Source organism: Apteryx rowi, unplaced genomic scaffold (assembly GCF_003343035.1).
Source record: "Apteryx rowi isolate R43461 unplaced genomic scaffold, aptRow1 scaffold_67, whole genome shotgun sequence".
NCBI lineage: Eukaryota > Metazoa > Chordata > Aves > Apterygiformes > Apterygidae > Apteryx > Apteryx rowi.
This window is the reverse complement of record NW_020450949.1, coordinates 3113830-3135384: the sequence shown is the minus strand read 5'-3', so window position 1 is coordinate 3135384 and position 21555 is coordinate 3113830. Positions and strand designations below refer to the sequence as shown.

Genomic DNA, 21555 nt, shown 5'->3' with positions numbered 1-21555 from the left:
GTCAGATTGCATTCAAAGACTTGAGAACCTCAAGAACTAAGTTACTTGTGTATGAATAATTTTGTAGCTTTCTAGGGATAAAAGTGGATTCAGCAACAGAACTTCACGTTGCTCCATAATACATTTGGTTGATTTAGGAATATTCAGATGCATTTTTCTACTTTGTTTGCATCCATTTCTGAGCTACATAATTTCACAGTTGTATTTTACAGATTATAAGTATCTCATCTTTTTCCATATGGTGCAGATAATCCACAAAGCAAAGCAGATTAGTATAAATGCTGTACAAGCCAAATTTACAGAGATTTGTATTTAGCACTCCAAGGGTTAAAAGAAAACAGACAATGCTGCTGGAGATGACACAACAACTTGCTCATTTTTCTTTCAAGAAAAAAGCTGAATGCCTATATTGTACAGAAAAATACAGCAGAAATTGTAGGCTAATGAAATAATATTGAGCACCTTTACCAACATATAAACTACCACAACTCTCTCTCTATTATTACATAACACAGAGCAGTATAAACATGCAGTTACTTCTACACTCAGAATCATGTACAGGCTAACAACATCATGTTAAATTTCATCTCACTGGATTTTACTATCACAGAATCATAGAATAGTTGATGTTGGAAGGGACCTCCGGAGATCATCTAGTTCAATCCCCCTGCTCAAAGCAGGGTGTTGGTTTGTTTGTTTGTTTTGAAGATAAAGTATTTAGTCTTAAATATCACCATGAATCTCAGATTACAATGCATATGATATGGGAGGCTTCTCCTGCCTTCACTTGCCAATCAACAGCTAAACTGGCAAGAAAAAAAAAAAAAAAAAAAGGATTTCCAGTAATGCGTTTAACATTTACATGTTTATTGTTGCCAAATAATTGCAAAGGAACAGAAGCTGAAGTTTTATATGCCATTTTTTATATAGATGGTGACTAAGAATACAGTTTTCTATACTGAAGTTAATTTCATAGAATTAAATTCCTCAGATCTCAATACTGTTAAAAAGGAAAATACATATACAGAAACATCCCCCCCCCCACAGATTTCACCATAATCAGGCTACTATGTAAAGCTAGCAAAGAAATAAAGACTGCAGCACTGCTTTTCACTTAAAAATCCAGGAACTAACACAGAATTTATTCAAACCAGTCTGTCTATTTCAACTGTACTCACCAATTCCACGTAGTTCTACTAAATAAGAAATTATTCATAACATGCTGCAAGATCTTCATGTTTTTCTCCAGAAGTCAGGCAGGCAAATGCAACAGAGCTCCAAAAAGAGCTGAGGCTTACATCGTTTCTTACTAAATTACTATCTCAAAGAAAGCATTTTCCTCTGAAGTTGATTTCCAGTTAAGTATTTTGATCAGCTTCAATAATAGGTTGTGAGGCTTTACAGAAAAGTTCCTTATAAAAGAGTATTACAGAACTTCAGAGGCAACAATGTTTTATAAGAAAAATCCCATTTCAAGAAAGAGTTTAAACACAGTTAACTGACCACGCCTCTTCCCTCAAAATACAAATACTTAATTCTTTTTTAACYGAATAGTCATTCTGTTCTTCTGGTCCTTTTACACGACAGCCTTCGACTAGCAGGTTTTTCAACACAGTCATCACCATTAGCACTCAACAAGACACTAAGACCATGGCTAACTGATGCCCATATACACAAACTAGGATTTTCTGTTAAACTCTTTTCACTGAAGAGAATGCTAACAAGAAGAAAAAGCAATAGCAAAAAGATATAGCTTGTTTTTAAAAGCCACAAGAAACAAGAAGCAGCCACAAGAAACTCACGAACAGTAATTTACAATTTAGTTTTCAAACAGTCCTTTCCTTCTACAACTTAAGAATGCCCTATTTCCCCAGCTATTCTGAATACTGCATTAGCTGTCCTTTCCTTGGCAAGTAGCTTGTGCTTAGTTTTGCCACAGCCTCTGTACTGAACTGCTCCTGACACTATCATTATATTGTACCAATGCTGGCTCAGCCCATGGGGAGGAGCATATTCATCACAATCAGGTGGGTAAATGTACAATGAAAGCTAGATTTTCAGATGAACTTCAGCATACCAAGGCACTAACTTAAGAACAGACAGAAAGCATGAGGAAGTTAAGAGTTCCCCAGCTCCTCAAGACTTCCGCCACACCTTGTGGGAGAAATTAAAGTATCACCAACCTGTTTTGAGGAAAACTACTATTATTTAGGTGAAGATCTAGGCAAATAAATATATAATCCAAATACCTTAAATTTATTTAATTTTAACTGAAAATCAGAGCAATAAGATAGAGCTTTTCAAAAGAACGTTAACCAAATTAGTAGTCCCTATGTATCTACAGCACCCTATCAATTCCTTGTTTGACCAAGTCAAGACACCGTTTACTTAGCATATAATACATGGTGATAAAAGGTAATACTTTATGTCACCCAACCTACAAAATCGAAATGTTTACATAGCTGCTGAATAGAAACCACCCCTTAATTTCACACAAAATTTACCAGCAACACAGACTAAAAGCAAACTTGCCTAGATGATATTCATACACGGAAAGTGCCACAGATAGATAAAAAATTTCAAACTACAAGCTTAAATCACATTATACCAAGAAAGGGAAAGACCTTCTCAGACTTCCCGGTACATAGAGCAATTTCTCCTCATGTTGTCCATAAAAATTCTTGTTCTTTCACCCTTTCCTCTGCCACTGAAAAACAACTCTCATTTCATACATACATACATATATATATATACATATATAAATAAATGAAAAAACACACAGGACATACCTAAGCAAAACTTAAGTACTTAAAAATAGAGAAGGGCATGGAAATAGTATTAAGTGAAATCGTTCACTATTTTCCAAAATACATATACCAAACTGTGAGAATACTCCATTAGTTTAGGTAGTAGAGTGTGGGCCTAAGAACACCAGATGAATTAGTAAAGGAAGAATTACCACAATTAATTCCCTTCTAAACATCTGTTACCCTGGAGGAAGTACTCCAACTGGCAAAACCCATTATATACCTACACAGAGAAATCCTGATTGCATCCTATCATCCTCTGGGAAGAAAAGAGGATAAACAATGACATTCAAATCTGTATTATACTTTTCAACCCACAGATCAAGCTAATACAAATCTAATTTGGTTTTACTTGAGAATCCGCTTGCAATGCTATCATCCATTCTCTTCCCAGACTAACCTTTCAAAGGGTCTGTGTGATTCAAATGGCAGGCCATTTTCTGCAATACAGACTCCGCACTGGCAATCAAGCAACACAAAAACCTCTGAACATCACATAAAATACAAACATTGCTGATTAGGGGAGTGAGTAGTGGAAAAGCAAACTGTTACTTTCTTTCACACAGAATAATCATAATACTTTTATTTTGACATGATGTACTTACATGATTGTTTTAGGATTTTGCAGCATACAGGCCTTTGGTCCAAAGGTGGTCACTGGGCATGGTCCATGCAAGGAACGTGTCCTCCTGAAAAAAAAATTAAAAAGATAAAAGAATGTGAGGGCAAACTGGATACAATTAGCTCCCCAACCACCAAAGCCACTTTGAAAAACCACATTAGGCAATGCAGGGCAAAGTACATTTCTTAAACCTGCATTTGCTGTTGACCAGTCAATATAATTTTATGTGTATTAACTCATACATTCAAAAGCTAAAACGTAACTCCTCTACCTAGTCCTAGTGATTTCAATTCAAGCCTCACTCCCAGCTTATCCACTCCACATACTGAGTATTTACTTCCTAAACACTAATACTAAAGGCACACACTCTTCTTACTCATTTAATCTTCACTTTGCACAAAGGAATCATCATAGCCTCAAACAAGGTACAGTCAAGTTTCCTCAAGTTCGTTCTGTGAAGGCATGTCTAGCCTGCAAAGTTTTTTTAGTCTTAACTCTCTTCTGACATTACAATACAGAACAATATATATGTGTCTGAGCCAAGACAGAGAGCTACACAATAGTAAAAAAATCAACAACAAAATTTCATAGATAAATCCTAGACTATAGAACTATAAAAACTACCTTTGAGGTCTCACTATTGTGCAAAGGAAAAAAAGACCATATAATGCTTAAGAAACAAAATACAAATAATTCCTATTTCAGAATTAGATATGTAATTCTTAAGTAAAAAGTCTTACCTTTTTTCTAAGCTAGAATAATAAGGAATTAAAATAGCTAAAGGATATATTTTTCAACTCCACAATTATGTTGGCTATTTTTAGAATTACAGCAGAAAGCATAAACAAGTACTTAACACTTCAAGTCCTGACCAGGCAAGCAACTGAACACTTCATATTTTGTATTTGTAAAATAACACTGAGAAATTATCAAATGAGAGACTTGTGGCAACACTCAAAAGCAGCTCAAACTATCTCTGTAATAACACAGCTGAATAAAAAAACAGCAGCATTCAGCTTTTGTTATGTAGTTCAGGAGTTTCATGACCTTCACTGAACAAGTGTGCCCAGTCAATTATTTGAAATACAAAAAAGTAGCCTGCTTTTTTGTTTGTTTATGGTGTATGCACTTTATCTTCCTTAATATTTTGGCATTTGGCATTTTGGCATTAATTTTTGTTGACAATGAGACAACCAAACACCTAAGCATACAAACACAATAATTAAGTCCAAGACCTTTGTCTTCAGGGCACATTCTCAGCAAAAAAACTGCAGTAACTGTTAGCTGTGCGTCATTAGACAGTTATAAAGGACTAGTTTGGATCAATTCCTGGGTGACTTCAGCTTCACTGCTGCAGACACATTAACAGCTTTCTTTCTGTATTTCTCGAAACACTATATCTTATCTAAGAGAACACAATTTTAGAACAGGACAGGCAGACTGATTAAATCCAGTATAAATATAAGTAAAATTATTTAAGTAGTATTCTTAATCTCAGTAAGTACAGTAACATAAAAATTAGGTTTTCTAGTGCAAGTCTTGATAAGCATTTACAAAGAAACCTCACAATACCTCCCACCTCCCTCAGCAAATCTATATATGGGAGTAAAACTTACCTAACTCATGTAACTACTGTTGAAACATTAGGTAAATACTATTAGAAGTATTACAATAAAAACAAGTGGGAAATATGCTTTTCTTATGCTTAATTCAATTAACACAGGAAGTGTTAACTAACCTATTGCTTGGCAGTAGCAAATCGTTATTCTACTGCCTGTGTTTGTGTGTACTGTAAAGTAACTCAGACTGGCCTGGTAACCTTAGCAGTTAATATAACATGGCTCACTCTTAGTCTTGAAAGCAAAACCCCCAAATCTACTAAAATCACAAGTCAGGTGAAGAAGATATCTAATCAAGGAATAACAGCAACATTCTGTTGTTCCATGTCTAAGAAAATACGCTTGTGTAAGATTGTATTCCAATAATGAAAACAAGTATTTAATTTCACACAGAAGTGATATCTAATCAAGGAATAACAGCAACATTCTATTGTTCCATGTCTAAGAAAATACGCTTGTGTAAGATTGTATTCCAATAATGAAAACAAGTATTTAATTTCACACAGAAGTGATATTTGTTTTTCAAAAAAAACCCTTTTTCTTCATTTATAAATCCAGGAATGACTCATCCAGTCAGATAAGATTATTAGCAAGTGTTTCATAAAGTTGCACTTATTTATATTAAAATAGAAAAATGAGCAAAGACTTACATTATTACAGATTAATGTATACACCAGTACATGTAAAGGAATGGTAAGTCTCTGTCTACTTCAGAACAATTACACCAGAAAGTAGGATATTAAAATAATACTCTGGCAACATCACCTCCCACTTGCTCTACCCAAGCCTCACCCAGTAACTGTCTTTTTTGCCTTCTTTCAACAGAGGTCCTTATTCCATGCCACTCCCTGTAACTGGCTAATCTCTCCTCCTACAAGGAGCAAAGATACACATCTGACCTACACAACATTCAAACAGAAGTTTTCTCTGCAGGCTCTGCTTAATATTTGGTACAGATTTTGATTACTGTTTTGCTTGTTTTTATTAGAACTCAGTCTATGCACTATTCAACCAACCAAAGGCAATATGTTTGAGTGACAAGAATTTAAAGTGGTTTGTAGTTAAGACTCTCTTTGCTAAGAATGAAGAGTAATGCTCTGGAAATTTTACATCTCAGGAAAATAAACTTGCCAATTCAAAGCAGACAGGCAACTAATACAATTTGAGTATTATACAGCTAGCTGAGAACACTTAGTCTGACATGCTGCACAATGCCTTCAGRTAGTTTTGCACTTATTGAAAGACAGCCACGGAGCATTTTACAGAGCATTTTAATGAAAAAAAAACCACTTGTAAACAACAGATCTAGTCAAAAACTACAATGGATAAGGTCTACAAAGATCACTTCCAGTTTCAAAAAGTAGTATCTTGATAGAAGATAAAAAATAAACAGAAATTTAGACTACATGGTCTTTTTACACAGGTTGACTAAAGTCTATAATCCTAAAGATTCAAGTTATGAGGGAAAAAAGAAACACCAGTTTTACAACATCCTTTTAATGCAAAGACTTACCTATTAGCTCTGATGCACAGCCTAGTAGCTAGAACAGTAAAGTCAGAGGGTAGTCCTTTGTGAACATTTCCCAAAGGCATTAAAGTACATTGACTTTCTGAACTACAAATGCAAAGTAATTTTCTAAGCTTTTAGTTTCTTTAGATATAGATTTTTGTCAGACCTCCCTTCACTATAAAGCTTCCCCTGCTATCTTGATTCTCACCCATGTATGCTCTTCATTGCAGCCACAATCCTACCTACCAAGCAGTAGGAGTGGAAGAGAATTTCATCTGTTAAGCAATTCCTCCGTGATTCTGTCTGTGCTTCAACCATGTGGACTGTCACAATATAGTAGTGTTAAGTGCTGATAAACTTCCCACAAGAACAAGACACACTGCTACCAAATATTTAATAGCTACAACAGGTCCAAAGATCACAACATCAAAAGTTGAATCCAAGCTGTCCACATGACAAAGCACTGCAAGCAGATTAGCAATTTGGCTTGAAGAAAAAATGGGCGTTTCTAACTGCTGCAATATGATCTGCAAGCACAAACTTACTTTGTGCTGCCTCACATTACCATGTAACTTAAATTCCCATTCAGGTTTTTCATGTACAGCACTAGAGCTCTAGCTAGAGCATTTCTAAAAAATTACAGAAGTGACTTCCATGTTCATAGATTCTTTTTGATACTATGAACTCCGCAGATATTGGTTTTGACAGCCATGCCATTTTGATTACAGGTATGGTTTAAGTCCTAGTATCTTCCCTCCTTCATTTTGGACTAAGGACCATCTGAAGTGCATTTTAAGGACTCCTTAAAAGCAACCTGTTGAGCAAGAGGTAAAGTTCTGCCAACTTGGCAAGAATCTGGAACCAAGCACAAATCTGTTTTTTCCTGTGGCTTGAGTTACTATCAAGCTTTGAATTAATATCCCTCAGTACAGAAGCTTTTGTGTTTTATTTCTGTAAGGTACTTAGAACTTCTGAAGCTATGTTGAAATACGACAAATACCCCTTCGTATTCAAAGTTGAAGTCTATCCTGATACCCTGGAATTTGAATACTTAGGCACAATGGATTCCTCAAATCTGAAAATTAATATTTTGCATTTATCTGTTTACAGGCAATAACCTTCTAAGATTCTATATTTCACAAACTTCCTTCAGCTGGAAATATACCCATACTTTCTTAACAATCTTTCTTAGAAATAATCGATTTCAACACATGAGTCTCCAGATAGGAGTTTTATGTACAGATTCTCTTCAAAAAAAAAAAAAGGGGGGGGGGTCTATTTTGTTTCACATAGCCCTTTCTAAATGTAAATACTTTCTTGAAGTCAAACTCTGACATATTCAGCTGAGACAGCATTTAAATGTCACACACAAAGCAAATGAGTAATACATTGTATTGCTGAAGCTGTATGTGCATGTGTAGATTGTTGCCAAAACACCTATAAAAAAAACAGTTTAAAATCTACTGAGGAACACTAAAACAGAAGCAAGGCCTCACTACCAACCAGAACCTATTTACATGAATGTGGTTTAGTGAGGACCACCTAGCGGGCTTGTTCAGAAATTCAAGTTCTTTTCACAGCATGGACCACACTAGGATGATGGCTCACTAATTATCTCTCTCCCTATTCATTACAACAAAATCCTATTTTTCTTTCTGCTCATTATCACTTGACACAGCTGCAGGACTACAGTTATACAAAAAGAGTAATGATAACTACAATATACTTTTTTTTTTTTTTTCCTTAAAGGTAGCACAGCAGGAAGAAACAAGAGCCATACCGGAATTCTTTAGTGCTTCCCAGGGCTGGTGAAGCAGACAGGCTTCGTGACTTAGCTCGACCCCGGCTAGTACTGCTCCACTCCTCATCATCATGACAGGCTGAGCAATGATAAGCAGATTCTGAGCTCGTATCAGCTTTATTGGTACACAGTTTTTCTTGATTCATCTCCATACTGGAAGTGAAGGAGCTTCAGTTAGGGAAAAACTCAATTCCTGTGGAAAAAATGCCAGGGAACAAGAGGTAGGGAGGAAAGAAGAAAAGTTTCAGTATTACCAAAGCTAATAAAACAAATATTAGACACTGGCTGACATGCTTAGAATTTTGAGAAACACTTCTCAAAGAGATCTGGGTCATTGAGAAGTTCTTCAAAATCATCAGAATACACTGGAAGGAAGAAAGACCAGAATTCAAACACAGAGGTTCCTAAACCTACAAGTAGAATGTGCAGTCTTGTGAAATGGTGGGGGAGACATGGGTGAGAAGAGGAAAACGAAGCTCCAGGAGCTGAGGCTCAGTGCGGAGATGTTGAATGCTACTAGTTCAATAACAGTACAAGTTCATGTCTCCAGCTGCATACGGGGGAAATAAATTCATTTTTTAAACTGTAGAGGAAGAAAAGCTTTAGATGTTTGCCAAGAATCAAGACCCACGAAAACCTATTAAGCCTCCTCTTAGGTACATATATTGAATAAATTCAACTAGAATACTCTAAGCTACAATACTGAAAAACACCTGTCAATGTATGGAAAAAAAAAATGGAATAGAGAAGCTTAGTAAGCTTCACTTCTTCAAAAAATTGACTATAAGACCAAGCTGAAGAGAGTTCTTAAATCATTCATGACAAATTGGGGAAATGGTCCAAACTAAACAAATAAGGACAAGTGTGAATTATTTCACTTCCACAAATAATCAGCACAAATAAGATGAAAAACAGCTGGCTAGACAGAAATTTCACAAAAGTTAAAAAAAAAATCACAGACCAAGTATGAGTCTGTATGCTTAATTTCATGATACAAACAATATCATAGGTAATAAGTCATCTTTTTGCTATGCTTTGTACTTGTACGGTCTCATTTGCGCAAGATATCACAGTTTTACTCCACTGTACTCTGAATACATAAATAAATATCTGTATTTTCAAGTCCTACTATCTTTCTACATCTCGTAACACATTTTCTCCCCCAAAGTTGTGCTCAATAGCAAAGAATGATAACTTCAGGCACAAAATTACATTTTGAAATAAACCTGTTCTTCTCAAAACATTCTGTACTCTTCTACACCTGTGCTAAGTAATTCTTCAATAAGCTAAGTCTATTATTTTCAGTATTTTAAATATCCGTGCTTCCCTGAAAGTAGTAGAAACCCCATATATAAGCTCTCATCTTTATTTGAACCAAGTAGAAGAAGCCTTATCACAATAAAAACAGAAAGCAACTTACACTGTATAAAGAAACACTAAACTATAGGCAAATAGTATCTAAGCTAATGAAGTACATTCCTCAAGTGATTTCAACAGCAGAAAAAGTTGATTCATTAAAAATTTGCAGATTAAAAAAAAAAAGGCATCATTTTAGACAGGCTTCCCATAGTATCCTGTACAAAATGTGTCATAACATTATTGTAGCAGTTWAAAAGGACTGTGACTCAGGAAAAAATAGGGTAAAAAAAGGTATTTGGTTGTAAAGTTACAAAAGGATGGCAATTCCAAAAATTTTACAAGTACTAAGCTTCACAACATTCCAACTTTTAGATAACAAAAGCATCAGGAAAATAGTGATTCAGTAGTGAGTCAGAACTAGCAGTGGTTCATTACTTATTTGGATGGAACTATCACCTAACTAAATTATAAAAGGTTTTTGCTCCTGCTGTAGATTGTGCTTGCCCTAACAGAACACCACTACTAAGAGCTACAGTTACTGTCATCCATGAATAATTTCTAACATCTTGTACTCATAAAGGTATCGTTGTTTAGTTGTGGGTTACTCATTGCTTAGTATCACCTATGACCAAGAGATGAGAAATGCTCATTTCAACACACTGACTATTCTGACATCTGTAACTACGAAAAACGTAGCTCAATTTTCAGTCAACTCCAAGCTCAACATAACTTTTGTGCCAGTTACTCGATTTGCGCACGTAATTACTGGGATCGTACAAGCACACAGTAGAACAGACTGAAATCTGACACAGCATAATTTTTAATAGGTTCTCATTTGCATTACTTTTTAATCACAGCCTCATCAAGTTTCAGGAATACATCACTGGCTGGTTGTTTCTGAACTAGGTACAAAAATCAAGTCACTTAAATGTCTAAATTTCAGAAAACAAGCAACTTTACTTATGAGATATTCAATACCTCTGACTGGAAAGGCCCTTTCAGCATCTGTGCGTAACTGTGGAAGATCTTATATTGTTTGTTTGTTAATTCATCTTCTAAACTAAGCCACYGTTTTTATTTTAGAGATTCTAGACTTGAACAAGCATTTAATTTCCCCCCCCATCACCACATGCAAACTGGTTTCTGAATTAATAGTTTTCCTGGTCAAATACAAAAAGAATCAAAATTTTAAGTTCTGAAAATTAAATAAGAGGATTCTATCCAACAGATTTTTAAAAGAAAGTCATAAGGAAGTCAGAAAATTAGATACTCATTCACCTTCCATTTGTACCTACTCACACCTGAATTGCATGTACCATAAAAATGCAGAAGCCTATCAATCAACTTATCGAAAAAATCTAGTACCTCAATTTATACTTTTATATCTAAGGATTATTCTTTATAAGCTGAAATCATTAATACAAATAGAACATTGTGTTTGACACATCTATTTTATAGGGCCCACACAAGCCTCTCCAGCATCTTTACTGGACTCCTATGGTCTTAGCTAATACTAGCCAAAACTAGTACACTTACAGTAAGTCAAAGTTAATGTCTATGAGTCAATACATTCCATTTTGTAAAATTAGCCAAAAAATGCTGGAGATAATTCTTCACCAGCCGAAGAGGCCATCTCTTCATGCATAATCAGGATAAGAAAAAAATATATATATACTGGAAAAGGTGGGGGAAGTGGATAAAAGCAACCACTGTAACTCACTGTGTTTTATTATCCAATTTAGAAACCAAGTATTTAAAAAGGAAACCTTATCATCACGGAATACCCTAAAGAACCATGCAGAATACTTTTTATCTGTGTCATTAGTTAGCTCTCAATACAAATTGCTGCTAAACTATTTCACAAGTATTGAGACTGAAAACTAGTAGTGAACAATCACACATCTCCTCTAATCCATCCACAGCAGTGTATTTCTCAAAGATATTATTTCCCCATACATATATCCCATACATCCCCACTATGCATACACTCTCACAAGTCAGAATTTTATGCAACTGTTTAAAAAAATACTGCAGAAAGAGCACACACAAAAATTAGACAGCCCAGGTAGTTAACAGTACATCATTTTCCTTTGCTTTCCCATCACATAGGTTATCCACGCCGCATTCCTTTTTATTCAGACACTGAGTGCTGAATCTGGACCTATGGAAATAAAAATGAGAACAACAGGTTGGTTAACAAAGTGCATGGAAATGCAACATCTGTGAAAGGTGTTTAAGGAGAATTAGTCTTCTCAGTAACTTCACAGCTGATATGTTCCCATCCTGTACCACCTTCTCACTCTTAACTAAGAGATACAGAGAACAACAAGGTGCATTTCCAAGTGACTTTGCTGAAAATATCTACCATCTGACAGATGCTCTCGGTGGGGAAAACCTGATTAACACAAAACTGGAAATAAGAAGCTGCAAAGATCTAGCAGTACCTACAGCCTAAGAACTTGATATTCCTCCTGTGCAATACTTTCTAATTCAGACTGTTTTAACTACAGCTTACACCATGCACTGTTTAATTAACATTCCCTCACAAGACCCTTATTAAATAAGCAGACCTGACATAAGGACAAAACTATCACTGAACAGCATCCAGGATTGGATCCAAAACCTTCAGCACATGTCAACAAACATGTGAACAGGCTGCTCTTGTCTAAGTCATGACCAAAAGTTAATAAAAATGGGATTTAGAAGTTCAGCATTACATAATGAAGGAGAGTTGAGAAAGACTAACATTTTCATATTAAACTTCCACAACAGTGTCCCAAAGTGGCAAGTTGAGTCACCCCTCTCATATGCATCCACCTTTTTATCATAGTATCACATCTTCTGCTCCTTAGTCCTTATAAACGAACACTCCCATGAACCAAAATTTCACAGAGGCTTCATCAAACCATCCTTACATGGAAGGAAACAATGTAACATCCCAGAAGTTCTACTATCCTGTTTAGACTGTGATTAGGGATTTATACTTCAGGTCTACCTTAAAAAAATCATCATCTCCACTAGAATGACATAAAAAGAAATATGATCTTTCAAAGGAAGCAGCTACACAAGTAGCATAAGGCTGCAATTAAGAGTCTTTAAGGAGTTTAAATCATTTTTGATGAGCATGTTTTCAAGTAGTTATTTTGTAACAAAGTTTTCCTTTCTGTCAAATGCATGCTCCCAATTCACTGTAATTAGATGATTACTGCAGGGTCCATCCTGACCAAATACACATGCTGCATTTAATATGCCTTTAAGATTGCAGCTACTCTACTAATTTCTTTAAAATTGCATCAGCCATTCAAAACTCTTCGTTTTGCAACTTATCAACCACGTATTAGAGCAAAAGAGGACAAGGTTACATCCAGAAACTGTACCAGTTGTTCTATTGCCACAGACTCCTGTTCCTTTGTTCTGTATAGTATTCACTTCACTCTGCAGGTAAGTTTTGGGGGTTTTGTTTTTTGTTTTTTTTAATTTTACTCAAGAAAGCACTCCAATAGAGCATACATGCACACGACTCCATCCACAAGGCCCTAAAGCTCCTCTCACCCAAAAAAGAAGTGACAACTGTATCAGGTTGACAAGACTTTGTTTTAGTTCAGAACTTTGTTTTCTAGTGTGTCTGATGCAAGAAACAAACAAACAACCCCACCATACTGAAGTCTAGCTGTCTGACACCAGCTGAAATTCTGTGGTATCTTTTTTGATTACATACTTATGTGCTATTTCTACTAAAAAAAAAAACAAAACAAAAAAAAAAACAAAAAAATCAGACAGTATGACTATCACATGTTAAATATCCAGGGAAAACAAATCCCTGTGTTAACCCTTCCACTACAGAAATACCAACACAWCAGGCACCTTTGCTTAACATACTATAATACCAAGAAATAGATATTAATAACCTAAAACTCAGACTCCTAGATATATCCCTATCYGTGTTAGTCTGAAACAAAGATGTCAAAGAAACAAACAAAAAAGGAACTGGATCGCACATCTGATGTGTAACCAGCAGATCATGGGCCAAATTAAGTTGTCCTGTTATCCTTTCGAGAAACTATCCTCCTACCTCAAGACCCCTTATTGCTCACTTACCAGAGCGCATCTACAGTTTACTCCGATTGAACTGTTCTCCTGAGTTTGCAGAAGTTACCCGCGAGTCCGTTTGTCCCAAAAGAAGAAAGTCCACAGGGAGGCTAACAGCTCACTCAGTTTCCAGAGAACCGCCTGATACGCTCTCCACCTCGGCGGGGGGAAAGCAGCCCCTCCAGGCAACAGCAGCAGGGGAGGCAGGCGCCGCGGCTCCCCCTCGCTTCCCCCACTCTGGCGCTCGGGCAACGAGCACCGGACCTGCCCCGGAACGGCCGCTCCGCACCCGGCCCCAGCGCCACGGCGCGCCGGGGAATGCTACACAGCCCCCGGCGAAGGACACGCACCAGCCCCCGCAGGAGGCCGCCCTGGACTCCCCTCACAGGAGCCACCTCCCACCCCCGCCTCAGGGCCCAGGCGCCCCCCCGACTCACCGCGCCACGGGCTGCTTCACGACCGGGAGAAGCCTCCCGCCCCTGCGCCTTCAGAGGCCGGCACGCCGACCCCGACGGTGGTGGCGGCGACAGCGTCTGCTCCCGTGCAGTGAGCGGAGCCGGCGGACCCTACGCGCCTCCATCGTCCTCTCCCCGCCTCCTCCGGAGAGTCGGCCCCAGAGGGCAGCGCGCATGCGCGACAGAACTGCCCTCCAGGGCCGGGACAGCCCTACGTCTGAACGCCTGCGCAGTCCGCCCTCCCGGAGCCCTGACAGGCGTCGCTGTACGCCTGCGCGAACGCCTCCGGCCGCTGGGGCAAAGGCGGACGCATCATTGCACATGCGCGGGCTGTGCCTGAGGGAGGGGCTGCCATTGGCGGTGTTGTTACGGGGCAGCATACGCTGCTGCATGGAGGGCCCGGAAAAACTTTTCTGCCCTAAAAGATTGTCACTGCACATTTCAAATGAGGTCTCCTGAACAGGGCAAGATTCAACCTGCCTCAGCCATCTAGGTTTGCAGCTCTCCAAACCAGCAGATCCTACTGTAGGGAAACAGAGTAGCTGTTGCATGTGGTGGTGGACCCATGCAGAGGGGTCAGCCGATACATTTCTTTCATTTTCACTACCCTATAAATGACTTCCATGTTAGTTTCAATTGGAAATTGTCTGTAACTAGAATTAGTCCTCACAAAGGTTGCAAAAAGCAGCATAGGTCAAATGTTAAGAAATAGGCATGATGCTTGAATGTCAGCTGCAAAATCCATCATACCATCATTGACCAAGTGATGGTTCTATTACGGATAATTAATTACATCCTCAACCTAAACTGTTGACTTCTGAAGGCAAAGCTTTGCAATGCTGTGTTCTTGTTTTATGCATAATAAAACTATCACTTCTGCAGTCATTTCTGAGCTAACCAGTCACAGGTACAGGATGGGGCACTTAAGTCAGGACACATTTTAGGTCTGTCCCAGATGTGTAACATATGTAACCTCATGCATTCCGAGCTAAAAACAGGCACAGAACTGGATATTAAATTAGCTTTGTCCACTTTCTGCCCTTCAGTTCATGCCACACCTGTTACGCCCGTTACTATGGCAGTAGTTGTCTGCACACGTTTCACTCACACCCATCTAGTGTGCAGTAACTGTCATGAACTTTTCTCAATTTACTCTTTCCTTAGAACATCATTTAAATATTTTCTGCCATAAAATTCCTGTTTGGGAATGCATGTCACCTTACTGTATTTGAATCCTTCTCATCGCAACTACAAGCAGAAGCTCCTGACATGCAAGCAGCAGTTTTCCAGTCTGTCCTTAATCTGAAACTAAATTTTGAGCAAGAGTAAAAAACAAAATAAAAAACTATTCAATTTTAATAGTTGCTTGGACCTGCTTCCATCTGTTCATTATGAATCGAGTATTTATCTTGAAATTATCAGAAATTTTGTCACAAATTTCAAAAGAGGTAGGATTAGGCCCCTATATAGATGACAACATGAAAGCAATCCTTCACAGTTGTCAAGACAACACGGGTTTCTAGACTGTATTTTCCACCAATACTGCTCTATTTTTAAGAGGTCATATTTTAACCCAGACTCATACATGTGACTCACTGGAAAATATTTCAGAGCAAATCTAAAAAGTGAGAACAGTTTACACCATTTGAGAATTTGGTAATTTGGAATTTTTCTCTCTTAATGCAGAATTGCATGTTTTCAGAAAACTAAGGAGTTACAAAACAGAATTCATAGTCAATGAACAAAGAGACAAAACAAAAAAAGAGGAAGCAGTTGCTATATATGGGGAAATACCATAGCCAATGTTACACCACTTACCAGAGAGAGCAAAATTTTGAATCCGAGTCACAATTTCTCCTTGATCTTCCTTTCAGACAATGTTAGAGCCCAGACTGCAAGGAATTAAGGAGACAATACACAGTTCCATGAAGTCAATGATAACTTAGAGACTCAAATATTTTGAAGGTGCTTAAAGGGATATTCAAACTGTAAAGTGATAATACCAAATGATATTAGGAAGTAATATAGAACTATGTTTCACAGAGTCAAGCCACTCATCTCCAAAGCTGCAGTGAAACAACATGTTCAAGCAGACAGGAACCAAGCTCAGACTCGGTGCCTATGTTAACCATATGCRTCCATACCCAATTATCCACTACCAAAGCCAACCAAGGAGTAAATTTTCATTTGAGTTGGCTCTCAGGATGAATTTTTCCAACTCCTTAAAGATGAAAGATAAAGCACCACTAGAACCATCCATCCTCCATTTTGCAATCCATTTGCATCCTCCATCCATCCTCCACAGGAATAGATACGGGCTATTAAAAATAAACATTTCAAAGAGGTGGACTACTTTTTCTAAGCACAGTGACTTCATGCACTTGCTGAACATTTTACAAGAGGTATGAACTCTGGACTTGATGAATGCTTATCCTCATTAATTGGAGATTAAATAAGATTGCTAATCAGCCTATCCTATTTATAAAAGAGCTACAGTTACAGCAGCAGCTCTGAGCTGCCCAGCTTCTGCAGTGACCCTGGAAGCTCTGCTTCCTGGGCTGGATGAATATAACACACAGACCAGTGACACCTCTTCCTTCTTTGCAGATCAAAGTGCCATTAGAAATAGAAGAGTTATGTCACTTTTGAGTGTGTCCTCCCAAACAACATGATCAGAACAGTGCAGCTCCACACTCTAACCCAGGTTGTTCTTCCTCTCTCCCAGGGAAGACACAGGGGAAATGTGAATAAATAGAATCTCTGGTAGTAACATTGAGAAATAAGCATAAAAGCATACTACTTTTTCCTGCTYAGGCTCTCAGCTCTGTGAAATATAATTTTGCTGGCTTTAGATTTACAAAATAGCTAAGTTAACAAAAATGCTATTGTTGAGGGAAACCTCAACTAATCGTACAGAAGACTGGTTCTAGATACAGAGAGGCTCTGTTCGGGCTCCATCTACAGTCCCAGACCTTGCCTTCAGCAGAAGATATTTCCACTGAACAGGAAACAATTAACAAATTAATTGTCTCTAGTAACACTCAACAGGGTTGAAAAACATAGTTCTTACCTTTTGAACTTCTTGTTTCAAATGGTCTCTGACAATTTAGAACTCCTGTGCAATCATGAGGATTAAAGATGTCCATAAACTTTAAATTCTGATGAAAATGGTGGCACATGAGTGTGACAAATGAGCTATTATTAAYGGTGCTGTACCACAAAGCCACTGACATAAGGCCAGAGAAATGCATGCCACAGCATTGCATTCATTATTCATGCTGATCTACAAATACCTCCAATAGTTAAATAAATATCATTATCCCCATTTTAAAGATTGGGAACTAGACTAATTGACTTGCCACAAATATGTGGCACAGCTGAGATAAGCAATCAGGAATGTTGGCATGTAGCCCCACACACAATCCACTTCACAATACAGACTGTCTTTGATAATGTGAGGATAACACTGAGAGGCACTGGCAGCCAGTATAAAGAAAACTTAGGTAATAGGTAATGCAGAGATGCAGGAGAAATGTAACGTGGAGAATAGAAGGGGAGATTGCCAAAGTCTTTGACAGAGTAAATAGCCAAAATTTTAGCACCGTTATTGAACATGACAGTCATCTAGGGGGGAAAAAAAAAAAAGAAAGAAAAGAAAAAACATACAGCAAGTTTGTTCTCGAGTGCATTGCTCCAGTTAGGAAATACTACTGATTTCATAAAGTTTTCAAATAAATTTGAGCAATATTAGGATGACATTTGTTCAAAAGAAAGTGTTCTTAAAGGAATTTGAACACAGATTTGATGGCTGAACATAACTAATCTAGAGCCATACTTTGGATGACTTGCTAACCACACAATACAACCTAGGGATAAGACTTGCAGAGAGCACCGCTCTGGGAAGCCTGATTATCCTGTGGGACTTGCTCTATCTGGGAACAATAGGGATGAGGCAGAAGTCAGCAAATTTTCCTGGTCTTGGAGAAAATGGAGCTAGCTAAAGGTCAATCAGAAGCGCATCTGTTTAATGCTATACTCCATACACTCTGGAAGCAGGCTAGATTACAGGACAAAACCAGCTTTGCACCACGGACCTCCTGCTGCTAGTGCATACAAGATAAACAGCCACTGTCACCTTTCTGGACATTCCTTTGGCATCTGATACCTTTAGCCATGGGATAGAGCTTTCTTGTCTCAAGGATACAAGAGGGTCCCAGGTTAATGCATTAAAAAGACACCTGAGTAATTGGAAACAACAGCTACAGCCCTCTCCCAGAAACCTCCAAAAGAATCAGTTCTTTCCTGTATAAGTTTTACTACATGAACTGGCATCAGCTGATGCAGGCTCAGTTGCCAGTCCTCAGCAGATTCTAAACACATCACCCCATTTTTCATCACAGCTGACTACACCATTGCTGACAGACTTCAGTGTTTAGATGAAAGCAGCCAATGGATTCAGCTTCAACTTGTCCCCCCAYCCCAAAGAGGACAATCATTATGCTAGAGGGCAGCTGAACCAACTTGGAAGAGGTAAAAAAGGTACTCTTGTGTGGAGGCATATGCTTACAATTGGTTGATTCAGCCTATAGCTTCATATTGCTCCTGAATTCCCCACCAGTGCTAAGCTGTCACATAGGAACATCTACTAACTCTGATCAGTAAAACTACTGTTCCATCTTGATGGGCAAAGAGTTGGTTTGAGTTATGCTTGTTTTTGCCATCTGGACTATACCTGTGCTGGAAGTCATTGACCCTGGGAATATTTCCGCTTCAGTACTTCATTCTGTCTTTTTTTCAGTAAGGACTATTACAAGCAAAGATCTGTCAATTATTATTTTCCATATTAAAAAAAAGCACTGTAAACAATTATGCAAAATACATAGTGCTCTTTATCAAAATAGGCCCCTAGGACTTACCTCCTATCTCGCAGCAGGATATAGAGAACAGACAGACCTATGGAGAAAGCCTTGGAATATAACTTGAAGTATTCTAGATGTCCCTGTCTTCCCCTGCATGACACTGGGTGAGTCACGGAGTCTGTTTTTCTACCTACAAAGCAGAGATAAAGAGTTACTTCTCTCTTTATCAATCTTGTCAAAACTGTAATCCCTCTGATACAGGAACTGCCTCTTAGCATGTGCCTGAAAAGCATATAGTCCAGTGAGCCTATCATCTTCTATGGATTTCCAGTTGCTACCTTAATACAAATAAAAAATAAAGATCTAGGTCTATTTATTACAAAACGTTTTGCTGTTCACAGGAAACCTGGAAAGGAAAAGACTATATTAAAATAAGTCATCTAACTTAATTCTTTTTACGAAAGCAGCTTGAATCATTGGAAAATTTAAAAGCTTATCCTCCGGGGAAACTGAACCAACTAGGAGACAGGGTAAGGTGTCTGATAGGCAAGCATGCTGCTGCAGCACTGAAATTCAAGCCAAATCACTAGTTAGATACACAGGCCAGGGGAATTTCTTCCATTTTCTGCAGGATCCCTCCAAAGTGAAGCACCCTTGAAAACTGTACTAGACTTTAATGTTGCCAAAAATCAACAATGTCAGCAATTCCAGGCAGACAGTAATGGGACCCCAGAGAAAATTTCCTGTAATTACCTTGCCCTGACTGTTTGGTCAGGTCTGGGCAATTACAGTTGCTACTTGCTCCCAAACCACCAGTGCTTCAACATGATCTTTCATGACTGAAATATAGAAGAGATCCCAGAATTCAGCCTTATGGAATTCTGGATCTCTCTTAGTATTTCAAGGAAACTGGCTTACTTCTATCATTTAGGCTATTTTCAAAACACACTCTATCACCATAATAAACATTTTAAAAGTATTAAAAGTCATAACTTCAGCTACTAGCTGTCTTCTTGATAGCAGGATGAGCTGGTTGTTCTGAGTCCTTTACATGCCAGAAACCACCCAAGTTAAACAACTACGATAAACACCTTCGGAGGAAGTTGGGTCACAAGCTTTCATAACTGTCTGAACTTTGAGAACAGTCTGACTAGCAATAGCATAGAAAGAGTAAGATGGTTCCTCTACATTCAGTTCCTCTTTGTTGTCAATGTGTTGTCAGCAATATATTGTTTGTCATCTAGAGACCATTATGCAGCTATGGAATGGTTTTAAATAGCAAGAGGCAAAAGTTCAAAAAATAACATTAAAAGTAAGATGACCAATCCCTGTATTTTTCACTAGCAAGGATTAGCAAGTGAAAGCATTAACACTGCAGGCTTTCCTTGCCCAAGTGCTGTACATATATGAAATATTATGTTCTTGTCCCAAAGAGACCATAGATGGAAGACTCCGACTTGCGTGTAGGTTACCATGACAAAATCTTATCACACATTAGCTGACCACAATAAGTACCAATTAGTCACACAATTCACTGCAGTGTGCACATTCATTACTGTTGATGCTTGTTAACTCATGAGTTAAAAGTTAAATTTCTGCTCTCAAAGTCGGTAGGGACCCATCTTGCAGTTTGGTCATTAAGGGACATTTCCTTGCAGTCGTAGGACACTACAATTCTAACTCCAAGAGTTTTGTTGTTAGGTTCACAATCAGCAAAATTATTGGTTTCTTTTTAACAGATGTATTTTAGTTTACTGTGCTTGCTGATTTCTTCCTCTAATTTTGGAGAGCAAACTTTCCAGCATTTCTGGCATTATCCCCCATTGGCCCTCAACCATTTCCAGTAAAAATGGCTGATCTGGAATCATGCTTTTGCTTCCTGTTTTGTCCTTAAGTATTCTCCTGTTGTGAAAGACTAGGTTAACCATTCAGAAAAACACTTCAGTAACCAGGTCAGCAATGTAGTATTTATAAATCTATTATAGAACAACTCCTAATCATAGGAAAACAGAACTTGGTGAGACCTCAGGAGGTCATACTTTCCTCTGCCCCAAGGCAGGATCAATTTTACCCCATGTCATATCTAGCAGACATCTACCAAAACTGTTCGTAAGGTGCTCTAACGGTAGCAACACCACATTAACCTAGGGCAATCTCTCAGTGTTACTAGTAGCTGTTACATTAATAAGCTTTTCCTGATGTCTAATATGAATCTTCCTTGATACAGTCTAAATCCATTACTTTTTGTCCTGTTCACTAGGGACACGGGAAAAAAAAAAAGTTCCCTTAACTCCAGTAGCTTTTTACACAGAGGCTTATGTTTCTGCTGTCATCTTTATCTTTAGATTGAAACATATCTGCTGTTTAATCAGTTCTTACCTATAGTGATTTCTAGATCTTTGAACATTTTGATTGCTGTCCTCTGGACATTTTC

At 38.0% G+C, this 21555-nt stretch overlaps 2 protein-coding genes across 6 annotated transcripts in view; one reads left to right on the top strand and one right to left on the bottom strand.

Moving 5' to 3' along the window:
• The window catches only part of LOC112975448, a 37257-nt gene extending 28869 nt beyond the window's left edge, over positions 1–8388 (top strand). The window contains exon 7 of the mRNA XM_026085523.1: positions 8308–8388. Coding sequence (XP_025941308.1) covers positions 8308–8370 — 63 coding nt within the window. The 3' untranslated portion in view covers positions 8371–8388. The remainder of the gene's footprint in view (positions 1–8307) is intronic.
• Positions 1–19308, bottom strand: part of NADK (NAD kinase) — a 32202-nt gene extending 12894 nt beyond the window's left edge. The window contains exons 1-4 of one of the 5 annotated variants that reach the window (XM_026085489.1): positions 19179–19308; positions 16081–16154; positions 8339–8552; positions 3413–3496 (exon numbers count right to left, since the gene is read on the bottom strand). In XM_026085489.1, coding sequence (XP_025941274.1) covers positions 3413–3496; positions 8339–8511 — 257 coding nt within the window. In that variant the 5' untranslated portion in view covers positions 8512–8552; positions 16081–16154; positions 19179–19308. Of the gene's footprint in view, positions 1–3412; positions 3497–8338; positions 8553–11765; positions 11880–14244; positions 14490–16080; positions 16155–19178 lie in introns of those variants that run through there. The other 4 variants (XM_026085490.1, XM_026085491.1, XM_026085487.1 and 1 more) reach the window with 4 other exon arrangements.
• Positions 19309–21555: the final 2247 nt, after the last annotated feature.